The sequence below is a fragment of the Rhinatrema bivittatum genome, chromosome 7 (assembly GCF_901001135.1).
Source record: "Rhinatrema bivittatum chromosome 7, aRhiBiv1.1, whole genome shotgun sequence".
Taxonomy (NCBI): Eukaryota; Metazoa; Chordata; class Amphibia; order Gymnophiona; family Rhinatrematidae; genus Rhinatrema; species Rhinatrema bivittatum.
The window spans coordinates 88504537-88528610 of record NC_042621.1 but is presented as its reverse complement, the minus strand read 5'-3'; the positions used below and the strand labels follow the sequence as shown (position 1 = coordinate 88528610).

General features: G+C 44.2%; 1 protein-coding gene across 4 annotated transcripts in view; it reads left to right on the top strand.

The window, feature by feature from the left end:
* BANP (BTG3 associated nuclear protein) overlaps positions 1 to 24074 on the top strand; it is a 755155-nt gene that overhangs the window by 698475 nt on the left and 32606 nt on the right. For all 4 annotated transcript variants that reach the window (XR_003857728.1, XM_029608652.1, XM_029608651.1 and 1 more), the window contains one exon: positions 23383 to 23526. Coding sequence is in view for 3 of the 4 variants with exons in the window: in XM_029608652.1 (XP_029464512.1) it covers positions 23383 to 23526 (144 nt within the window). In the remaining variant the exon portion in view is untranslated. The remainder of the gene's footprint in view (positions 1 to 23382; positions 23527 to 24074) is intronic.

Sequence of the window (24074 nt, the reverse complement as noted above, 5' to 3'; positions counted from 1 at the left end):
CCCCAACCGCAGTTTTCATCCAGCCCACAGGACACTGTCAGGTGAAGTTCAGGGTTCCCCGTGAACCTCAGGTACTGTGGAAAGGGATCCAGTCACTGTTAGGATTCCCCAACCACCTTGGGAGTCTAATCTTTCCTTACCATGGAGGATACCCCTGTTCCAAGTCCCTGCCTGGAGGGAAGTTTCCACAGACTTATAGAGCATTCAGATCCTGTCTCATGTAAATCTGGAAACACTGGAAATATCTAGACATTTTGATGCAATAAAGTGCGCCCAGTCTAGCGCACAGCTTAACGAGTGGTTGGATGTGTGTATTGGATGCACATCCATAACCCCTGATGCAATAAGGGAATCAGTGCATCCAAAACACGTGTCCAAACAAAGGCAAAGCTAATAGTGCTCATCACATATAAATGACATGTAGATGAGGCTATTAGCTTTTACCCTGCAATGCAAAAAATCCCTGTGCGCCCAAGGCGCACTTTTTAACCTGTAAAATTTTACGCTTATCTGGAGCAGGCGTAAAGTCAAGTCTTGACTTAAAACAAAATTGGGGGGCGCACAATGTGCACCCACAATATACACGCTCTGAGCCATGTATATTGTGCGTGCATATTGTGCCAGTAAAATAACTACCACAGGAAGAAATAGACGCTCGTAAATTGAGCATCCATTTTCTTAACCTGCCCACAGCCACATCTCATGGGCACCCATGCCATGGTCGTTCTAGGGATGCACAATTTATCTCTAGCATGTCCTTTATAGCACAGCAGCTCATTTGTCTATTGCATCAGGTTCCCAGGAGAGGTGATTGTGCGCGTGTTAAAAAAAAACGTTCGTCCAGTTTGGACACACGTTTTTAACGTGTCCGTATTGCATTGACCTTTCTGTGTTTTGCATCTATTGATTCTTTTAAGAGGAATTAAGTAAACTTTAATTTGAGCACCCATCCAATGACTCCTGCCTGGTTTGTAAATGTGCCTGCCATGAAGAGCTATTTTAACACATACACAGGAGAACACTACTGCCTGGGCCAGGAAGCCTTCATCCCCACAGAACGGACCAGCACATTGGGTCCTTGATGTGAGGACAACCCCAGTTATAAATTCTTTTATGGCCCTTCCGGATATGTAGATGAGCCATGATCACTAAGAACTGGAGTTCAATAGTTATGGATATAAAGTTTTAATTGCATACAAGAAAACAGTGAAAAAAAGACATTTTATCGCAAATGATGTAGCAGTCCGGGCAGCCCTGTTGTTTGAGAGGGCACACCAACGGGCTTGCTGATGCGTTACAGGCAGAATAGTTTCTGTAAGATGAGATTGGTTTAGTTTTGATGTCGATTTCCTTTGCATCGTGGTTATTATTAGTGGAAACCTTGGGCTCTTGTGTTAAAATGATTGTTCCTTCAGGATATGTGCCATCCACCAAGAAAGGGTTACACTAATTTGGTAGGTTGATGGTAGAGCAGAACATGCTATTAATAACCTTGATAAATCAAATCTCCTAAACCCAAACAAAAAAATGAGTTTACCCTCTAAATAAAAGTGTTATATATTGAGGGATTCTTTTAAATATGATGTTGTCCCATATTTAATTGTAATTCTACTTTGGAGTGAAAACTGGACCTCAGTGTGACTTTACTATAAATATGCTAATTTAGTTTTATTCTAGATAATGGGGTAGATTTTAAGACCTGCGTGTGGGCGTACATGTTCCCTCCTAGGCCGCTCTGAAATCGGAAGCGGCCTCGGAGGGAACTTCCCTAACCCCCCCCCCCCCCCCACACACACACACACACACACACTCCACCTTCCCTTCCCTTCCCCTACCTCCCCCGCCCTTTCCCCCCTACTTTTTTCTTTTTTTTTTTTTTTCTTGCTGTAAAATTTACTTCAGCCCTGGGGCTGAAGTAAGTTGCATGCGCTGGCCAACTGCCGGCGCACGATCCCCGGCACAGCAGCAAATGGCCACTGTGCCGGGAGCCTCTGGCCCCGCCCCCGGACCGCCCCTTTTTGCAAGCCCCGGGACTTACACATGTCCTGGGGCTTTTACGCGCGTCGCCGGGCCTTTTGAAAATAGGCCCGGCGCGCTTAACCTTTTGAAAATCCTGCCCAATATGTTTTGTTTTACTTTTTTTTAATTCTAAACTGCCTTAATTGTTTTCAGTAATAAGCAGGATATCAAATTTAAATAAATGAAATTCAGAAACTCATGGAAAGATTGCCATGGTTAGGTGAAAAGTGAGCAGAATTGGGGGAATATGTCAGCAGACAATGAGGAAACTTCCCAAACCAGTCCAGGAAATGTAGTCCTTCCAGGCTACATCTTCATCCTCCCTCTCCTGACTGCCTGCTACAATTACATCTTGAACCTCCCCACGGTCTGCCACTGCTCTTCTGAACCTCCATTCTTTAGGCTCTTCCTGTGCCTACTCCCTCAACTGCCTTCCTCACCACCACCACCTCTCCTTGGCCCCGCTGACATCTCCTGCCATCAGTCCCCTTCATTGCCCTCTCTCACCCTAGAGCTCCAGCAACATCTGTCTCCTGAGACTTCTCCAGTTGTGGCATGTCAGCCTCGGTCGCCTGGCTCCTCCTATTTGTCTCTGCCCCTGGGAGCCTCAGATCTGTGTCCCCTGTGCTCCGAAAGTCAGCACAGGAGACAGATGGAGTCAGCAGACCAGAAGCCCAGGGACACAATGAGAGAATAAACTCTCAGGCACCTGCAGCTGCTCTTCCTCCTCTCTCAGTACACACGATCTGTTTCCGGAGGAACTTTGGGCAGGTGAGGAGAAGAGGAACAAATGTCGCACTCATGAAACTGAGGCTGAGCTCCACGTCTGCTTGCCCAGCCTATCGACTTGGCCTGCTGCACAGCCATGTTGACCTCCACAGCCGGGGTTTGGACTTCTGCACTGGGACCACCCAGGAATTTTCTTGTTGCAGCCCTCCAATCCTGCACTGAGAGTTTGAGCAGCTCTGCACTGTTTTTCACTTACTGTGCTGGTGCACGCCCCATCAGTCTTAGGTAACCAGTGCTCTGACAGCCAACAGCTATCCTGTTTGTTTTGTCCATTTTTCTAATTTCTGATATTTATGGCAAAACTACCATTTTTGAACACACACATTCTGACACCTTAAACATATCTGTGCAACAAGAGCAATTGTCCTACAATGGCGTCCGTGAACAAACGTGAGTTTGCTATTAGTATGTATGTATAAACACTAACACTCGAAAGAACGTATGAATGGGGGTAGTCTTGTCACTAAATAAAGATTTATTAGTGCTTGTTGAGAGGACTTAAAGAAACGGAACCATTGAATAGGTTTATAATATTTGTTGCCCCCCCCCCCCCCTGCAGAAAAAAATTAAATAAAATCTGTCTTATAGGTTCAATGGGCAGATGGTTTGTAAAGATCCTTCTCCTGATTGAACCCAGCACTCCATGAACCATCAAAAGCAGCCATCATCTTTTAAACTGTAGCTCCAAACCTTTTTTACATAATGTTTATGTGTTATTGGCATGCCAGTAGTGATCATTCTCATTGTCTGAGGCAAAATATCATTTGCTGCCCCGATGCATTGTCAGTTCTAAATATTCTTATGTTAGGGAAATTGTTTGCAATCCTGAAAACAATTCAAGGTCTCATTCTTTAAAGCACAGCTTCAAATACATTCCAACGTGAGACATAAAACGAAGACTTGGGAAAAGAAAACACATTCACAGTTTGATGTTAATGAGCGCTTTTTATTTTAAGGAAAGAAAACATCTCTAGCATGTTTGTGCGTAAAAGAGAAAACGGCACTGTTAAAAGAATCTTAGATTTTAAGATTTGCATTTGACAGAAGGAGTATTAGATTCAAACACAGAATGACTGAGGGCAGATAAGGACTGCAGGATCCATCTAGTCACCCAGCTCCCTTCCTGCCGCAGTGTCACAGAGCATTCTTGCATTTCGCCATAACCAGGAATCTGCCTTGCTTATCCCCAGACTCTCTTGAATTCTGCCCCTGTCAGGGTCCTTCCGGGCATCCAGCACCCTTTCCCTGAACCCTTGGAGCACTCTGAAAAAGGTTTGCACTTTCTTAGAGTGGCCTGCTACTGTTTTTACCTTTCAGAGAAAAGTTCTCAGGAAGTGGTTTTTATTATATACTAATTAACTAGAAAGACAATTGCTAATCGTAGAAAAACTAGAAATGATTTGAGGAATACATTGCAAAGCAGGATCGAAAGACTGCTCGAAGGATTTGGCAAGAAACCGTGCCTCTCGTTCATTTTTTTGTTAAGTTGAAAGCTAATTAAGCACTAAAAGATAGGAGTAGAAATAAACATAGAATGCGATGGGATCCTTTCTTTTCTCTATTTTTTTTTTTTGACACATGCTAGAAAAATGCTCATTATGGCTTGTGTTGAGACTACAGTTTAGCTTTGATGCTCATATCAGTTGAATGAGTAGAATTTTTAAAACATTCTGTGATTGCACAGTCGGAAATACCTGCGGAGTTGCCAACTTTCCTAAAAAGGCCATTTGGATGGCTTCTCCTGTATGGTCTTATGAAGGTAGTAACATTTTCTGCATTACCTAGGAGAAAAAAACCCCCCAAAATGTTTGTAAGGGGATCTCAATGTGACATTTTTCTTTTGCTTTTGTTTCTGTCCAGGCAAGCAGTGATTGTAAGTGGAAACTGCAATGGTTACTGTACAGTTCTTGTGTGTTCAGGGTATAATACAACCCGTTTTCACGGTATCTAAACATGTTCCATTCCCATTTTGGAAGATCGTGCATATCGAGCATTATCAGAATGCTTTAAAAATAAATCAAGGGCCGGCCCAGTAGCAGGACTGTGTACTGCCATGTAGAGGGACTTGGCTTTGATTCCCGACTTAGGGCTTCCACTCTCCCGGTTGGCCTTGGCTGCAGAGGTAACGTTTACAAGAAGTGGAGAAATCCTAGTCATCGTGTAATGATGACTTTTTAGTGGCCTGATTTAGGGCTCATGATTTCAGACCCCCGACCAGGAATTGTTGCTCCAGCGACTGCATTAAAATGAGTCAGAAGGGGATATGAAATAGGGGGAAACAATTCATGGGTGGTTGTGAATGAAGGCTCATGGCTCCAGTTGCCAAGTCTATAGGGGCAGGAGAAAACTGCCTGGTGAATAAATGAGAGAATTCAAATATTGTCTTTTTATGCAAGTAATCCATTACACTGTATAAAATAGCAAAGGGAATGACAGACTCAAGTCCCTTGCAATTTTGTATTCAAATCAGGGGAAGAGAAATACTTATAATCAACTCTTCAGGTTTTAAATCTCAAGATAGCTTTTTATGGCATATTTTATCTCCAAATATTACTTATCAGAGTTCACTTTTCAGTGTGATGTGAGGCTGTATTGGGAGCCTCAAAACTTTGAGGTTTTCATTCACAGAAGACAAAGTGCATTGTCTGGATTAATATTCCAGTATGAATTTAGCGTCTGAGATAATTAACTCTGTTGAAACAGATGCTTCGGGTTATTTTAGAGGTGCTGTCTTCCAGTACTAGAAAGGACATTAACGGCCGGATTTTAAATCTGCCGTGTGCGTAAAAATCACCGCTTATGCGCATGACCGGGCCCTGCGTGCATTTTGAAAAGCACCCGGCCACACGCGTAAGTGGCAATACGCACATAAGTGCTGGGCCCTGACAAATGGGTGGGCAGAGGGGTAGGGGTGATCAGAGCGGGGTGAGCAGGCTGGGACAGTGCAATTCATCGCTTTCCCAGAGCCTTGTGTGCCGGCAGCTGTCGGCACGCACAAGTTACTTCAGGTCTGGCAATGAAGTAACCTGAAGAAAAAAAGGTAAAAAAAAAAAAAAGGGGGGGGGGGGGATTTAGAGGGTGGGAGGTTAGGGTAGGGGGTAGGAAAGTTCCCTCCCAGTCGGCTCCTAAATTGGAGTGGACTTTGAGGGAACCAATCTCATCGCCACGCAAATTTGCAAAATGTTTCCCCCCTTGTGTGCGCCGCCCGCACATTCGCACACAGATTATAAAATCTGGCACGTATGTGCGCGCCTTTTAAAATCTGCCCCTAAGTATGTTCATTGGAATTAGAATATACAGTACCCTAAAGAAAAGTTAAGTTTAAGGGTGTATTGCCCTGTTTTGCACACTGCTTTCCGTATTAAAATCAGTGGCAGCTAAGAGTTAACAGAACAGGAATTGTGGTCTGAGGCCCTGTGAAAGCCAGCATTCTTGCCCACAGACCACCTGTCAAGGTCCTCACACACAGCTCCCTGTTTTCCTACATTGCTCCTTTCCTGCTTTGGTGGCCACAGGAATGATTGAACCTCTGTTATGTTCAGTGTTTAACAAATGCTGTGATATTTACCAGTAAAATAACAGTTGTGTTTCTGAAAGGAAATCGCATAAACATAATACGACAAGTCGACTGGGCACCATCCACTTCCATCAGTAAGCTATGAAGAGTAATTGTCATAGCTTTACCAGGCCCTTAAAAAGAAAAGGAAAAAAATAGGGATGTGTTTGAGCAGGTATAGCTGTAGCTTCTGCTTTCCTAGTGAGTGGTTTAATATACACTGAGCTAGTGCAGTACGGTCAGTCTCAGGTTTGTTCTCGGGCTTGGAGGGCTGCTTTGTCATCAGATACTGAGCAGGTATTAAATCACACAGATCAACTTAGTTGTATCCTGGACAGATTAAAATTGCGATTCCTGCTGTTTCAGTGAGTTATTTTCTGATTTGGATCTTCAGGTTTAGTCCACTGAAAATAACAGGAATCGCAATTTAAATCTGTCCAGGATACAACTAAGTTGATCTGTGTGATTTAATACCTGCTCAGTATCTGATGACAAAGCAGCCCTGCAAGCCCGAGAACAAACCTGAGACTGACCATACTGCACTCGCTCGGTGTATATTAAACCACTCACTAGGAAAGCAGAAGCCTTGACAGGTTTCACAGCGTACTCGAAGAGATAATGATACGCAAAATGAGAATTCTTTTTCATTCCTGTCGGTTTTCTGAAATTAGTATGCTGTTAGTGCTAATAGCGGGAAAGAGTGATTCTTCTTTCTTTCACTGTCATGAAAACTTCACTTAAACTATAGTAAGAGGCACTGGGAAGGAGCCTTTGGATGGCCCCAAAAGTCAGGGAGTGCAGTAGAATTCTAACAATCTCTGCTGGTTTGGCGATTATTAATCATCTGTTTGTAAAATGCTTCTGATGGCTGCAGTATATCAGGGTAGTCTTATTTTAGTGGCAATTGATCATTTGCTATATGCAATCCTAATTCCTTCTGGTGTCAAGATCATTTAGCTCGACTGATCAAAACCCAGCTTTCCAACACTGATCATTAATATGTAATATGTCTGTATGCAACTAATGTATTTTTTGTGATGTGCTGTTTAAATTGTTTTATTATTGATATCTGGATAAATAATTTACACCGCTTAGAACATAACTTTGTAGTCAGTGGTATATAAACTTTTAAGATACCCTCCCCCTCAGCTCGGCCTTATTAGGTTGAGTGACTGCTCCTACTAGGGCTATGTCCCTCCCACTCCTGTTCTTTTCTCGTGCCCTCCCCTGGGGCTTCCTCTTCTTACTTTATTTCTTTCTTTAGCTATGTCTGAGCCCCTAACGCATAGGGTATCTCTTGCTTTAACTCTTGTACTTGCCCCCATTCTGTCTTTGGGAACCAAGCCTGGGTGTGATCTGTTCATGTTTTCTGAGGACTCCCTTTCCCCACCCTTTTAGGATCTCTGCTAAGGGTTCCTGGTGAAATCCCAGCTTTGCTTTTTTTTTTTTTTTTTTTTTATCAAAACCCACTTAATTTTTTGGACCTTTGGGAAACTAACATAATCCGCTTCCCCTGGGGATGTCTCTTTTGCTTTTTTGGGGGTTTTTTTTAAGCTTTTCCCAACACACTCTGGCTCCCCCTAGGGAAGACCTCCCGCCAAGACTCCTTTTCAGCCTTGGGCACTCCCAGAGTCTCACTCACAACACTGTCCAGTTCATTAGTCCCATCCTGTAGTTAGACTTCTGTGGGATCCTGCCCCCATGAGTGTATAACCAGTCCCAGTTCCTTGGTAGTACTTGGGATCTTCTCCGTCATCCTTGTCAAGGGAGTTCTGCCATCTGTTTCTTTGCAAGTGGCTCATCCAGGTTAGAGAACTGCTGCCGAACCCCCTGAACCCAGGTCACCGTTATTGGAGGTTCATATCCCTGCAGCCTTGATTAACTTACTCCCTCTTTCTGAAGGTTTGCTCAGTCTCAGTTTCAACTGGCGACTGCTCCTGAGTCTCTTCCTTCTGCACACTGGGTGATTTCCCTGCAACCTGCAGGGATTCTGAAACTCTCCAGACTGGAGTTGGCCCCTCTGGCTTCTCCACCTCATTAGTCCTCTCCACCTTCTCTGTTGTTTCCAGCTGCTTCTCCACCTGCGGTACTGGCTGTTCTTGCGGCAGCTTCTGCATCAATCTCTGTAATCTCTTGCTGCCCTTCTCTCAGGGTCTGCATCTGCCTCTGCCAGGCTTGCTGGTGGGGTTTAAAGCAGTGTTCCAGCTGCTCTCACTCCAGCAAGGATTGACGCAGAGCTTCCATATCCTCCATGAATCCTGGCAGTGGCTTTCTTGGCTGCCCTGTCTTCTCCCACAGGTGCAGACCTTTCCCTTGCCTTCAAGGAAGCAGTGAGGCAGCACATGGGGTTTTCTTAAGGGCCCTGCCCTGTTCAGGAATGCACCCAGCAAACCGTTCGCCTTTTCTCCCCCCAGAAAGGAAAAAGGCAACACAAAAAAAGCCACCTTGCTTATCCAGCGCTTACTGACTTCTGCATACTATCTACATGGGCCTTAGCCCAATATAACGCCAGACTTTTAGGTTGTGACTGCAGCCAGGCCCCTGGGAAATTCTCTTCTCAGTGTGTACTTTCCCCACTGTGTTTATCTGGCCAGTGCCTCATGTGGCCCAGATTTCTCAACTGTCTCTTTCCTTTCTTCTTTTCTGGATAGAGCACTGCTCCGGGCCGCTCGGAGATTTCTGTAACACCAGTCTCTGCTCTGTATTAACTGTTTTAGAGCAAACAGGTTTTCACTCAGAGAAACAAAATTCTCTCTCTCGTTCCTCTTTCTGGAGGCTTGGGCTTCTGCCTGTGCAGTTGCGTAGTGCAGAAAACCCCAAGCTGACCCCATATGTGATACAGCATGAGCGGTTTACAGCCTGCAGGAGGCCAAATACATGCAGGATTCTGACTCTTCTTTGCACAAATCTTTATTCTTCACAGCATTTAACATAAATCTGAAACTGCTTACCTTCACAAAACATCAAGAAATCAGTATTTAACTGGAACTGCCTTTTCCTTGTCTTCCCAGGAGCTCCCTTTGCTCTCCTCTGAGTCTAAGCTATATCCCTGCTCAGAGGAGCCGCTCTGCACCCAGAATGCTTTGCCTTAAGATGGACCAGGACCAGAGTCCTGGGACCGGTCCTTTAAGGTGTTCTGTGTGTGTGTGACTGGCACGCTCCGCCACATTCACATTACAAAAAAATAAATTCTAACATTAGGAGAGTTAGTTAACATAAATACACATGATCTCAATTATTAATTGTGCAGTACAAAGAACACACTAATGAATCAGCAGCAGCACTCACATTTTATGTTATTACTGTGGCTCGGCAGTACATCAGTCATGTGTGGCAAGGTGTGTAAATATATCACGGTGAGAATTAAGAAAGTGGCATTCCCCGCAATACAAAGAGAGTTTTTTTGTCCTGCCTTTTAGATAATACATTTTATAGCTGAGCCTGACATCTTAGGTAGTTTGGCTAGGCTGGAATCTCCCCTCTCAGCTGTTTGCATGATGCCAGTTTAGGGAAGGCACTGTTCCCTCTTCCTTGTGGATTTGATTTGAATTTGAATAGAGATCTTATTAATATTTTTGCTCTGGGATTATTTTTCAGTGAAGCTCCTGCAGCATGAAAAAAAGCCCCTTTAAAGTGACTCCATAATTTTGATTTTAAAAATTCCAGCAAGCCCCAGTTTTCAGCATTTGCCATACAGCATTTCTTTGATGGACAGCTGTCTGCCCTGTTCTCCCTCTGTATAAGCAAGCTGGGGAATGGGAATGTCCCCCCGGGTAAGCACAGCATTTTCTCCAACCAGACCTACCGGGCTACGTTTTTGTGGCGGTGCTGAATCAGGTGCTAGTTGAATACATTTTAGCCATGCCCCTGAAATGCCCCCCTCCCTGTCTTCCTCGGCTAAAATGCATGCGCTTGGCAGGGCAGGAAATTTACAACTTGCCAAAAAGTTACCCAAACAAACCCTTTAAATATCAACCTCATAGTGTTAATTGAGCAGAGGCATAGCTAGCTGATGGACTGATTTGTTAATAGTGCAGTATTGATGTGCTAATAGTTAAAATCACTCATAGTCCATGAACGTTTGTCCTTAATGAATAAGTGCTTTTGTTTGGCAAGTATGAAATAAATGTTTTCAGCAAATATTTTGACATATCCCATGGGGGTCATTAATAGCCATGTGCCCTTTATCAGTGCTGTTTTACTTCGGTATCCTTTGAACATATTCATATAATTTAAAAGCCACAAAGGTTCTGCCGGGCCTTCCTTCCCAGAGGTGGCGACTTATATGCTTCTGAAGGAATTCTGTTTGGAATCAAGGTGCCATGTATATCCAGATCATTTTGTATACAAGTTGTCCTCTATACCAATGTGTGGTTTTGTGTACCGGTTTTCCTGTGTACACTTCGATTATTTTACCAACAAGTAATTTTCTATAGAGGTTTGCTGTAGTTTTGTAAAGAAGATCATTTCATGGATCCTACTAAATTAATTAGTTCACCCAAGCCACATATTTCCTCAGTTTGCATTTTATGGCTGCTTTTGTTTACCAACACAATAGTTCATTTGAAAAAGCAACATTTTTCACCCACAGCCCTGCTTTTGGGAGTGGGTCCCTAGGTGATGGACTGAATTAGAAACTGGTTGAATGAGGGTGGTAGTTAATGGAATTTACTCTGTGGAAAGAAGGGTGATTCGTGGAGTGCCTGAGGGATCTGTCCTGGGGCCAGTTCTATTCATTATATTTGTGAGCAATGTTGTAGATGGGTTAGAAGGAAGTTTTCCTTTTTTCAGATAACACTAAGACCTGCAACAGATTGGACACCCCTGAGGAAAATCACAGAATGAGAAGTGATCTAAGAAAGCTTGAGGTTAAGCTTGGCAGTTAAGATTCAATGCAAAAAAAGTGCAGAATCATGCATTTTGCATCCAGAAATTTGAGGGAGATAAAAAACTGATGTGCATTAACATGCAGAGTGGCCTCGGGGTGACCTTAAGTTAGTGAGGTAGTGATGGTCAGAGCCAGAGGGTTGCTAGACTGCAAAGGCATAACCAGTAGAAAAATAAGACATGATAATGCCTCTGTACAGGTCGTTGGCGAGACTTCATCTAGAATATGGTGTCCAATTCTGGAGGCCACTCCTAAAAGGATATAGAAATGGTAAAGCCAGTACTGAGAAGGGCTATCAAAATGGTGCAAGATCTGCACCAAAAGTCTTATGAAATGAGACTGAAGGACCTAAATAAGAACATAAGTAACCGGCATGCTGGGTCAGACCAAGGGTCCATCAAGCCCAGCATCTTGTTTCCAACATTGGCCAATCCAGGCCACAAGAACCTGGCAATTACCCAAACACTAAGAAGATCCCATGCTACTGATGCAATTAATAGCAGTGGCTATTCCCTAAGTAAACTTGATTAATAGCTGTTAATGGACTTCTCCTCCAAGAACTTACCCAAACCTTTTTTGAACCCAGCTACACTAACTGCACTAACCACATCCTCTGGCAACAAATTCCAGAGCTTTATTGTGCGTTGAGTGAAAAAGAATTTTCTCCGATGAGTCTTAAATGTGCTACTTACTCATATGTATATGCTAGAGGAAAAGAGAGTCAGGACATATGATAGAGATATTTAAAGGTATAAATAATGTACAAGAAGAAAACCTTTCCTATAGGAACAAATACTCTGGAATACAAGGCCACAGTACAAGGTTCCAAGGAGGTAGACTCAGGAGCAATGGTAGAAAATATTTCTTCATGTGATCTCCCCATGGAGGTGCTGGAAACAAGATAGTAATGGAATGGAACTTATCCAAACCTTTTTTAAACACAGCTACACTAACTGCACTAATCACATCCTCTGGCAACAAATTCCAGAGCTTAATTGTGCGTTGTGAAAAATAACTTTCTCCAATTAGTTTTAATTGTGCTACTTGTTAACTTCATGGAGTGCCCCCTAGTCCTTCTATTATACGAAAGTGTAAATAACCAATTCACATCTACCCGTTCTAGACCTCTCATGATTTTAAAAATGTCTATCATATCCCCTCAGCCGTCCTTCTGTTATTCGAAAGTGTAAATAACTGATTCACATCTACTGTTTTCAGACCTCTCATGATCTTAAAGACCTCTATCATATCCCCCCTCAGCCATCTTTTCTCCAAGCTGAAAAGTCCTAACCTCTTTAGTCTTTCCTCATAGGGGAGCTGTTCCATCCCCTTTATCATTTTGGTCGCCCTTCTCTGTACCTTCTCCATCGCAACTATATCTTTTTTGAGATGCAGTGACCAGAACTGTACACAGTACTCAAGGTGCGGTCTCACCATAGAGCGATACAGAGGCATTATGACATTTTCTGTACAGGGCTGAGCGCACTGTATTGTATCGGCCCCTCTGTATGTAAAAACAAATGTGTCCTATATGATTTCCAGAGAGCGGTGCGCTGTAACTCCCCCATAAATGGCTTGATGCATTGGGATTATACCCATGCTCACTAGGGCTCTTACTGCTCGCTGATGCTTCTTGTTTTTAACACAGATATGCCAGCTACATCAGAAAGAATAATATACACGAAGACAATTAGATGAAATACCATCAGTAACGCAGAAAGGTCCATAAAGCTGTGCATGGGCATGAGCCTCCAGGGTCGGCTGTGCCAGCTCTGTTGAGGGGAACAGCCAGGAGTTATCTGCAGCCATCTCCAAATCTCTCCCCTGGATTATACTATGCACTGCTGGAGCAACAAAATGTTAAATTCCACCGTTTGCTTTTGGTAACAGGGCACTGTATTTTTCCGTTCCAGGAACTGTGCAGGATATTTCTGGGTTTTTACCTTTGCACTGGGGTGACTGTTGAATGTGTTCATGCCCTAAGAATATTGAGAGGGAAGACTTAAGCTAATTTTATGTTCTGCTTTTATATTATTTATAATTAGACTTTATTTCGTCCTATCTGCAAACAGATTAAGTAGAGAGACAGCTCTCATACACAATAATAACAATTTGGATTTATTATATGAAAAATGCTTGAGCAGTCATATAAACTTCTGCAGTACCCTGCAGCCATCTCTGGAGTGGATATCATAGCTGCTGACTTTAGCAGTGGCAGATTTTGGCAACGAAAGACAGGAGAAGGAGCAATATCTACATACTAGCTGGGAAAGCAGAGGCCCAGCCTTGCCCAGGCTGTTATGGGTCGTATGTTTCAGACCTGGGGTTAGAGCCCCATTTCTCGTGCGCCCATCACCTCTTTCACGTGTACCATAGAAACAGCAGGGGAGAAAAGCCTCGGCAAATCGGACCCTCAATGCTTTACATCTACCTGCCTCCCTAGATTAACAATACAGATACATTTGGTTGAGATTTTATCCAATCTACGGAGGATTCCAATTAATTATGTTGCTAGGCAGCAGCTTTGCCCATCACACGCCAAGGAAAACTCCCCGTTCTGAGAACATGTTAGAGTGGTGGCATGTGTTTTGCATTGATGTGAACAGAAAAGCGAGGGGGGCCAAAGCAGTCAGTGAGGTAGAAACCTTCCACCAGAGCTATTGTCTGCATTTTGGATGGTGATCAGAAGTTCTGCCCCATTTCCTTTTATTCACACTCATTGCTGTTATTGCTTTGGCGGCAGTTTCAGTGGTAACGATTTTGTTTCAAGCATGACAGACAACTTGCTTCCCTACACTTTTTTCTTTGTTCACCTTCGCACAATGGTTAATATATTTCAGATGAATCTCTGTGAAGGCGAAAACCGCACCACTGTACAGTACAAAGCTGATTTGTTCCATAAGCAAAGCTTCCTAGGGTACTTGAGCGCTCCATTTGTTATTGCATTGGCACTGAAGCTGCCATGAACTGAGTTTGATATGCTAGATTCCAGCAGCAGGGGTGGGGCATTTTATGGCCTCCTCATTCATATCTCTGTGAAACCAGGCCAGTGAGCAGTAATCGAAGGAAAGACTCCCAGAGCACTACGAAATATACATAAGGCCAGCCTGATGGCTCAGTAGCAATAGCAGTTGATGGCTGAGTTCAAATCCCAGACCCAGATTCTGCTCTTTGGGCTGACAGCTTTTACAGCCCCTGTGAGGCACCATCCCCCCCCCCCCCATAACAATAACACCTGCTAGTGGTGTAAAGAGTGAAGGGTATACCTGCTAAATTCTGGAAGGACAATGGACCATCCCTGCAACAGCTGGCCTGTGCGATATGGGGGAGGGGATACTAGTTGGGAGAAAACCCAGGGTGGCTACAAATGAAGGTTCATGACGCCAGTGCTCAAGTGAAGCCGATTCTAAGCGAGCTGGAATTCAAAAAGAGCAAGAGGAAGCTGGTAAAAGAGATTCAAGATAATTTATTTATTTTTTATTTAGAGTTTTTATATACCGGCAATCATGAAAACATATCTTGCTGGTTTACATCGAACAGGAGTGCATTATAAACAAAAACTAGAACTGTGGTGTCCGAAAGTACAGTTACATTTAACAAGGGTAGCCGAACTTGGAGAAGGAAGAAGAGAGGAGAGAAAAGAGATGGTTAAACAATATACAATTTAAATATAGTATACAGAATAAATGTTATATACAAGAGGAGTGGTGTTTTAGGAGTCATTGGAATGCGTCATTGGGTTGTGTCCGGAAATGCTTGTTTGAATAACCAAGTCTTAAGTTTTTTTCCTAAAAGTTGGGAGGCAGGGCTCCTGTCTGAGGTCTGTAGGAATGGAATTCCACAAAAGAGGGCCAGCTGTGGAGGTGGCGCGATCTCTTATGGTGATGTGTCTGGTCGTTTTCGCTGGGGGAACTTGGAGGGAGCCTCTATAAGCATCTCTAGTAGGTCTGGTAGAATTATGTGTTTGGAGAGGGAATTGAAGATCGAGAGTGGTAAGTTGATGTATAGTTTTGTAGGTGATGGTTATGGCTTTGTACATGATGCGGAAGTAGACTGGTAACCAGTGAAGCTCTTTCAGGACGGGGGATATGTGGTCTCTTTTCCTTGCGCCTGTCAAGATTCGGGCTGCTGAATTTTGAACCATCTGTAGGGGTTTGGAGTATGATGATGGTAGACCTAGCAATAGGGAATTGCAATAGTCTAGTTTCGAAAAAATGACTGCTTGGATGATCGTTCTGAAGTCTTGAGCGTGGAAAAGAGGTCTTATCCTTTTCAGGACCTGAAGTTTATAGAAGCAGTCTTTGGTTGTTTTGTTGATGTGTGCCTTGAAGTTTAGCCGGTTGTCTATTATTACTCCTAGGTCTCTAGCTTGTGTGGTAGGCAGATTGGTAGGAAGAGAACTGTTGGAGGTGTTGTTCTCAGGAGAGATGAGTAGGAGTTCAGTCTTAGAGGAATTTAAGATGAGGTGTAGGCTGTTGAGTAGTTGTTTGATTTTTTTGTGGCATGATTCCCAGTAGTCAAGAGTATTAGAGTATGTGTCTTTGATAGGGATGATGATTTGAATATCATCTGCGTATAGGAAAAACTTTAGATTGAGGTCGGTGAGAAGTTGGCAGAGAGGAAGAAGGTAAATATTGAATAGAGTCGGAGATAAAGACGAACCTTGTGGGACTCCTATGGCAGAGTTGAATCTTGAGGATTCCTTGTTTTGGAGTTTAACTTTGTAACCTCTATTGTTGAGAAAGGTTTTAAACCAGGAAAGGACGGTGCCGCTGATTCCTATGGCTGACAACTGGTTAAGGAGGATAGCGTGGTTGACCGTGTCGAACGCTGCGGACAGGTCCAGCAAGATCAATAGGTATGAATTTCCTTTGTCAAGGCCCAGTAGGATATGGTCTGTCAAAGAGATAAGGAGGGATTCTGTGCCTCGATTTTTTCGGAATCCGTGTTGTGGGGCGAAGAGAAGATTGTTGTCTTCGATGTAGTTTGAAAGTTGAGAGTTGACTAGTCTTTCCATGATCTTGGCGATGAATGGAAGGTTAGCTATGGGGCGGAAGTTGTTAGGGTCCTTCGGATCAAGGTTGGGTTTCTTTAGGAGTGGTGAGATTGAAGCCATTTTGAGATCATCTGGGAAGGATCCTTGGGCTAGAGAGCAGTTAATGATGTTTGTCAATGATGTGGCTATTGTGTCTGGAATGGATAGAAGTAGTTTGGTAGGGATGTGGTCTGCGGGGTGAGACGAAGGTTTCATTCTTCTCAAGATGGCATGTATCTCAGTGGAAGAGACGGGCTCAAAAGTGTTTAGGCTGGAGTTTTTGAAGGTTGGGTGTTGATATAATGGAAAGGCGTCAGCGGTATTGGAAGGCAGTTGAGTTAAAAGATTGATGATTTTATTTTGGAAAAACTGAGCGAGTTCATCAGCTTTAGACTGTGCCATGTCGCAGGGGATTTCTCGCGGTATGGTTTGAGTGAGGCTGGAGACATAAGCGAAGAGAGCTTTAGCATCAAAGACCAGGTTGTGAATCTTAGATGCAAAATAATCTTTTTTTGATTTTGAGGTGAGGGCTTTGTACTGATATAGTGTGGATTTGTATGAAGAAATGGTGCTGTCACAAGGGGTTTTACGCCAAGTCGCTTCTTTCTTTCTTAAGCTTTGTTTTAGTTTTCTAAGTTCATTGGTGAACCAAGGCTGTCTGTTGGAGGCGTTGGTGTGAGATTTTTTTATAGTTGAAGGGCAGAGCTTGTTAGCTATGTTTTCTGTTATGTTGTTCCAGGAACGAATGGCAGTGTTCGGGTCGGTGAAATCTAATAGAGGGAGCTGTGAATCCAGCTGGTTGTGAAGGTCTTCTGGGGGGCATCGCCTCCTGTATTGGAATGAAGGTGAGCGGATATTAGGAGAGTTGGTTTCTTTCAGAGCGAAAGAGGTAGAGATGAGAGTGTGATCCGACCATGGGACCTTTATGTTCTTCAAATTGGATGTAGTAGTAATGCCTTTGTTGATGAAAATCAAGTCCAGAGTGTGACCCGCTTTGTGTGTGGGTTCGTTGACTAATTGTTGGAATCCCATTGCTGACAGGGCTGTGAGGAGGGTTACGCAGCTGTTAGAAGGTGAAGGATTGTCTATGTGCAGATTGAAATCTCCTAAGATGATTGCTGGAGAATCCAGGTTGATGAGCGTAGTGGTGATTTCAAGGATGGGGGAGACATCGGATTCTAGGAGCCCTGGGGGGGCGTAGACAAGAAGGATTTGAAGATGTTGTGATGTGAAGAGACCGACTTCCAGTTTTGTGTTAGAACTGAATGGGTGTTGGGAGAAGTTAAGGCTTTTTTTGGTAGCCAGAAGGATTCCCCCTCCTCTTTTTTTCAGTCTTGGGAGTGAGAAGAAGTCATAGGTCAGCGTAGGGAGTTGGTTTATTAAAGCTGTATCTGAGGGCTTGAGCCATGTTTCGGTTACAGCGCAAATATCTGGCTTGGCGTCGGTGAGGTAATCATTGAAAATTAGAGATTTTTTTGTTAGGGATTGTGCATTGAAGAGTGAAAGTGAAAAGAGGGTGAGGCCTAAAAGCTGGGTGATTGGTGCAATCAGAATAGGGGTGAGTGTTTTCAAGTTGTAGTGAAGGGCTTGTCTGGCAGATGGTCTTTTAGGTAGGAGGTGGTGTTGCAAAATTGGTATTGGAAGAGCTGGATACATTTTGGATGGTTAGCTGGGTGGTTGCTAGCAGGATGAGCGCTGGATGGTTGTTGCAGGATGAGCGCTGGGTGGTTGCTGCAGGATGAGCGCAGGATGGTTGCTGCAGGATGAGCGCTGGATGGTTGCTGCAGGATGAGCGCTGGATGGTTGTTGCAGGATGAGCGCTGGGTGGTTGTTGCAGGATGAGCGCTGGGTGGTTGTTGCAGGATGAGCGCTGGGTGGTTGTTGCAGGATGAGCGCTGGGTGGTTGCTGCAGGATGAGCGCTGGGTTAGCACTGGTACGGTGCTTGTGGGGTACTGCTCGGGGAGAGCGAGGGGCGACACGAAGGGGCGAAACAAAGGGGCAGGCCCCTTTGTCGCGTGACGCTAGGCGCGTGACGCTTGACCAGGTTAGATTTTTATAGATGACTCTTTTTGTGTCGCTCAAAAGTGATGTCATCAATATGGGTCTTAGCATCCAGCACAGAGATTTAAAAGCGGAGTCGTTAGAAGCAGGGCAGTCTTCCAGCTGGGGGAGGGGTCAACAGCCACGAGGTGGAGGAGGAGGAGAGGGTCCAATGGAGGGCTGGGTGCAGGAAACAGCTCAATCCAAGCCCTGGATCCTGGCTTGCAGAGCAGAGAAAAGAAAGGCAAGTACCTGTACGGAGATTTAAAAGCACATTCGTTAGAAGCAGGGCAGTCTTCCAGCTGGGGGAGGGGTCAACAGCCACGAGGTGGAGGAGGAGGAGAGTATAGTAATAGTTTGGTTTGGCCAAGGCTGGGGATTTTGCAGAGGCAGCCAAGTCGCAGTCAGTGCGCAACAGTGACTCCTACTGGCTGGTCACAGAGTCCACGATTACATGGTTCTGGAAGGAGCCCTGGTGTGTGGCCCCCAGCTGACGAGCGGCAATACAATGGGAGGTGGGGGAGGCTAGTATTAAAAAATTTGTAACGCGCACTATCAACACTTCTGGGCGGCTATTTGCAAATGAAGACTCATGGTGCCATAACCCAATAGAGGCCAGGTCCAACTGAACTGGAAACCCAAAGTAGCAGCAGGAGAACTGCTAGGTCAAAGAAAATGTATGTACCTTGGCATCTCTCTAATTATTATATATAGAGATCAGTATTCAGCAGCGTGGCAGGCAGACAGTTAAGCCAGCTAAACGTAGCTAGATAAATTGTCACTGATATTCAGCAGAATGCTACCGATGAGGGACTCTGCTGAATATATCTAGATAAAGTCCTAGTTACCTGGTTAACTTTAGGACTGCTCGCCAGTACAACCAGACTTAGCTGGATGAGTTATCCAGCTAACTTAGTTTGGCCCAGGAATCCAGCTAACTTTTATCCTGCTAAACAGCCCAGCAAACTGAAGCCATTCAGAGCAATGGGAAATGTAAAACCAGCAGTTTGCCAAGCTAAGCCCTGAACGTAGCTGGAGAAACTGAATGTTGACCTTAGAGTTTCCTGCCGTTAATTCCTTCCTAATAATAGTCCAGTCAACATCCAACCTTCAATCTCCATTTTATTTCCTAGAGCGCTGTTTATACTTGGGCACTGTAAATCTGAATGCTGTTCCATTTGTCTTTAGAAATCTGGGATGCCACAGCCTTCACCAAAGTAGGGTTGTGCCCAGCAGGACCCGTGAGCTTGTGCCGGGATTTAGGGGGAGAGGAGTGAAGGTTTAAATGCAGGCTGTATGGATATTAGCACTGTGCTCACCAAAGGGAAAAATAAGAAAGCAAACACCACATTTTCTCTGTTTCTGCCTGCTGGGTTGAGAATCAGTTTGAAAGTTGGACTTAGGTTTTCTGAAAGCAAAAATTCTTTTCTTCAGATATGACCTTTTGATAGCAAAGAGACACCAATACGTAACTTCAGAACAGGAAGAGCAGGCAGCATAGAGCACAGAGATTTTATACCGATTAAAAAGAAAAAGGCAAACATTTTACTATTTAAAGTAATGTTTATTCTTTTTAGAAGGGTCAACATTTTGACCAGAAAAGAAAAAGTCATTTGTAAAAGAAACGTCCCATAGAATAGCCGGGAGCAAATGAGGAAATGTGGCATCCCTTTCCTAGAGGCATTCTTTGGAGTAGAACGAGCAGGAATTGCAGTGCAAGCTGAAGGAAAATTGGTAGCCTCGTGCACAGCCTCAGCTCTCCAGCCACGTGCCGCCAGCACTGCTATTTTGTAGGGGGGTCCATCAATAGTTGTTTTGTTTCATTTTGCTTAATTGTCTTCGTCTCCCCCCTTTTTTGGTTTTGTTAGGGGGTTTTTTTTCTGGTTTTCATTTAGCGCACACTGTTTTGAGTTTGATGGTTTACGTGCTCCAAAACCAGGTGATCCGTGCGTGACTTGAACCGGCGGCCACCTTACGGGCATAAAACAAGTTTTGTTTAAAGAAGGGGTGTGGCAGGGGTGGGCCATGGGCGGGCCAGGACTGCGCCATAAAGTCAGTAGTAGGCGTGGTGAGTAGGTTCCGCGCACGAGCACATGCCGGGATCCAATCCTGCATAACTTTCCTTCTGTTAATCAGCGGGGTTTTAAGGCTCAAGGCTAATAGGGTAAAAGGGAGGCAAGTTAGGTGGTTTAGGGAGTCCTCTCCTTTACTAAGGTGAACTGGGAGCAAGACCTATTGCGTGGCTGCGCATACCTACTAACCCCTCCCCCTTTACGTGCTCGAGACTGCATTCGCATACATGTGCACGTATCATTGAAAAATAGTGTGCACATGTATGCGCGGATAGCCCATTTTATAACCGCGCATATACGCGCTTATTTGCTATAAAATTGGTGCGACCATGTGCGCACGCATGCGGGTCTTAAATTTAACTTTCTAGTGCGCACCATGAGGTGCATGTTAAAAGCCGGGCAGGCACCAAAATTGGGAAATGTGTGTGCATGTAGGACACGCACGTGTCCATCTCCTGAAAACACAAATATCTCACTTGGAATGAAAAAGGAGCGTGGGGGTGGGGTGGGCATGGGTATTCCATGTGCTCGCCCGGGATGCACCCAGGACTGTTGCCACGTAAGTATATTTCTGATATGGAGGAGGTGTAGGTTTAAAAAAAATCAACAGGCATCTGTGAGGGGTTTTGAGGGGTCGCGGTAACTGAGGAGAGTGCAGGCTAAAGATCCAGGAGGGGTTGGTGGACCTAGCTCTAAACTGGACAAACTGGTGCAGCTGTTCATGGTGTGGACCCCAGCCTGATCGTTATAAAACGATCCCATTTGCACGGCTCAAACCTGACTTTGCGCGGCTGTGCCACACCCACTTGCAAAACTGGGCTCACACATACGCGCGCCTAGGCTGTTTTCTAACATACCCGAGTGTATTAACACGTATGTTATAAATTCTCCCGGTCTCTGGGCACACGCCAACGCATGCGTGCCTATGCGCCCGCGCACTCCTTTGAAAGTTACCGGCTATGCGAGTTGTGGGGTTGTGTGGGGACAGAGTTGGGGCAGGGAAAGCATTTGCGTGCGTAGTTTTGATTTTCTAAAATATGCGTGTAAATGCACCCACTGAAAGTTACACCTGGGATTTTTAAAGTGAACCTATGCACATTAGTCTGTTCTGAAAGTTTTGGCCAAAGACTTTCGCTGTATGCGGACTGCTGAAAATTACCCTCTAGAAAGTAAGGAAACAAATCTTTGTTCGTGGCCTCTCCTTTTCTTATGAATGCATGAAGATGTTTTTTAAATAGACCGAGGGAAAGAAAGTAAAGCTCAGTTAAGTTATAATGTAAGCGGATCCTTTTAAGTGACAGCTGTACGTCACAGCAGTGAACTCTTGCTGCATGTGGAAGGCACTGGGAATTGTCTAGGATTGCACTGCAGAAATGCCTACGCTTCTGAAATCGAGGCCGCAGGAGATGAAGAGCTATGTCTTGCTCAGTTGATTACTTAACCGCACTTTCTTGCCAACCCTGGGTTTTCAGCTGCAATGTGAGGTCTCACTTAAAGCCCTAGTGCTTCCTACTTGCTGCAAAACGTGAAATCTATAGCAAGGCTGAGCATTTAGGATCAAAGCAGACATACTTATGTATTTATTTAGATTTGATTTAATAGTCCACTTTATCCAACAAACTCCAAGCAAATGAGAATAAACCATAGAAACTAGTTTTAAAAAAATGACATAGTAGGAACTTAAAAACCACAAAGCATCCCTCCCTCCATATCCTAGACAATAATAATAAACCAGTGAATTAACTAATATATCATCCACTCCACATATGCTCACTCTTATCCGATGATTTATAAATCTAACCCTACTTAATTCCATGTCAGTCATGTTCTGTTAAAGCTATCTGGCATTGCTGCCTCGCATTGCTCCGGGTAGACTCCAAAGAGCCTGGTAAGCAGGTTTCAGGAGTAACCCTGTCCAGATAACCAGGTAAACTAACATAATGCCCTGGTTATAATCCCTTCTTTGGGTCAGTACATACATGTATTAGATTAGTCCTGTAAAAACGACTCACCTACAGTTTGTTAAAGTGGTCTAACGTAGCAGCCGCACAACTCAAATTTGTTGAGAAATTGTTTGTTAAAATGCCAGGGTGATCGTTGGTAACAAAAAAATGTCCAAATGTGGGCAGTAAAGCACTAAGGGCCGGCTTCATCCCGGTCTTTCCCCTGCACCCAGAGTGGAGCCGTGAATCTAGCCCTAAAGGTTCCACTTTGGACACAATTGCTCTTTAAATAGTGCAGGGCCTATGGTTAATATTGGAAGGAAATTGAAATGTGCTCAGTTATAATTTAAGAAGAAAAGGGAGCCCAAAATATTCTTTTAAGTCCCCGGTTTGCCCTTTCTCCTTTTGTAGTCCTGATATTTTGAGACTGGAGGGGTGTGCTAGGGCCACAGGTGAGCTGGAGGCTTCTGGCTATGGTAGTGACCGTTAACCGCTTTAGTGAAGGCTCAGATCTCAACACTCAAAGCAGTTCAGCTCTGGAATCTCATCATTTTGAACTAACTCTGCCCTGGATACCCATTTGTTAGAGACCTTTGTTTTTAATTTTTAAAAATTTTTTTGTATTTTTCCTGAGAATTATCAATATTTATTACGGCAAGAATAAAAACAGGAGAAGATAAATCGGTAGGAAAAAAAGACATCACTTTTCCAGGGAAAATATAATTTAAAAAAAACGAAAACAAAGATCCTCTCCCTATTTTCAACTGGCAGCAGCAGCAGGGCAAAGTAATTTGTAAAACAAGGTGACATCTCATCCTGTTTGTAGTGGACTTGACACCAGCTACAGTTAACTAGCCCAGGCATCTGAGTCCTTGAAAACTGTTAACTGCTTTATATTTTATAAATGACAGATATATTTGGAAACTCGTGCACATTCTCTCCCGAACGTTGCTTCCACAGCTGTTCTCCGTTCCCAGATGTTTACAGAGCAGCTTATGTCGGAAGTGGAGTCCCAATAATTGTCTCACTTTGTTTGCAGGTGTTACAGGGTGCGCAGCTGATCGCTGTCGCCTCAGCTGATCCTACAGCTGGAGGAGTAGATGGGTCCCCTCTGCAAGGAAATGATATCCAAGTCCAGTATGTTCAGTTAGCACCGGTGACCGACCCTTCTTCTACTACACAGGTTTGTATTTTAAGATCAGACTGTGCATTTCCCCATGTCCCATGAGCAAACTAGTAGAAATAGAAAGTATTTGCCTAAAGAGCTGCCTGAAATCCCTTGAGTTTGATGGGAGTAATCCAAGAGAACCTGAATACTGAGGAAAGCCAGGGGGTTCTGAAGGTCTGGGGTGAAGTCACTGATCCAGTTACAGAAGAATATCTGGATGACTTTTTTTTTTTTTTATCTTACTTGTATTTTGAGTAGGCTTAAAAGAAAGAAAGGAACAACTGTAAAGAAAAGAGGAAAAGTGTGCACCGCCTCCTTTCTGGTGGTGCACACAGTCTGGTCCTGTTGTCCATTATGTTGGCATGGGAAGTATTGGGTTCTCTTCTGTCATATAGAAATAGCACGAGGACATTCTTCAAAGGCCACCCAGGACCTTTAGCCGGATTGAGGGGAGGCATTTTGGGTGGCATGCTTTGCGCAGGGTGAGGAAATAAACATGCACGGATGGTAGTAAACTTTTGGCAGCACACAAAGCAGGTGCAGAGGCCATGGACACTTTACCC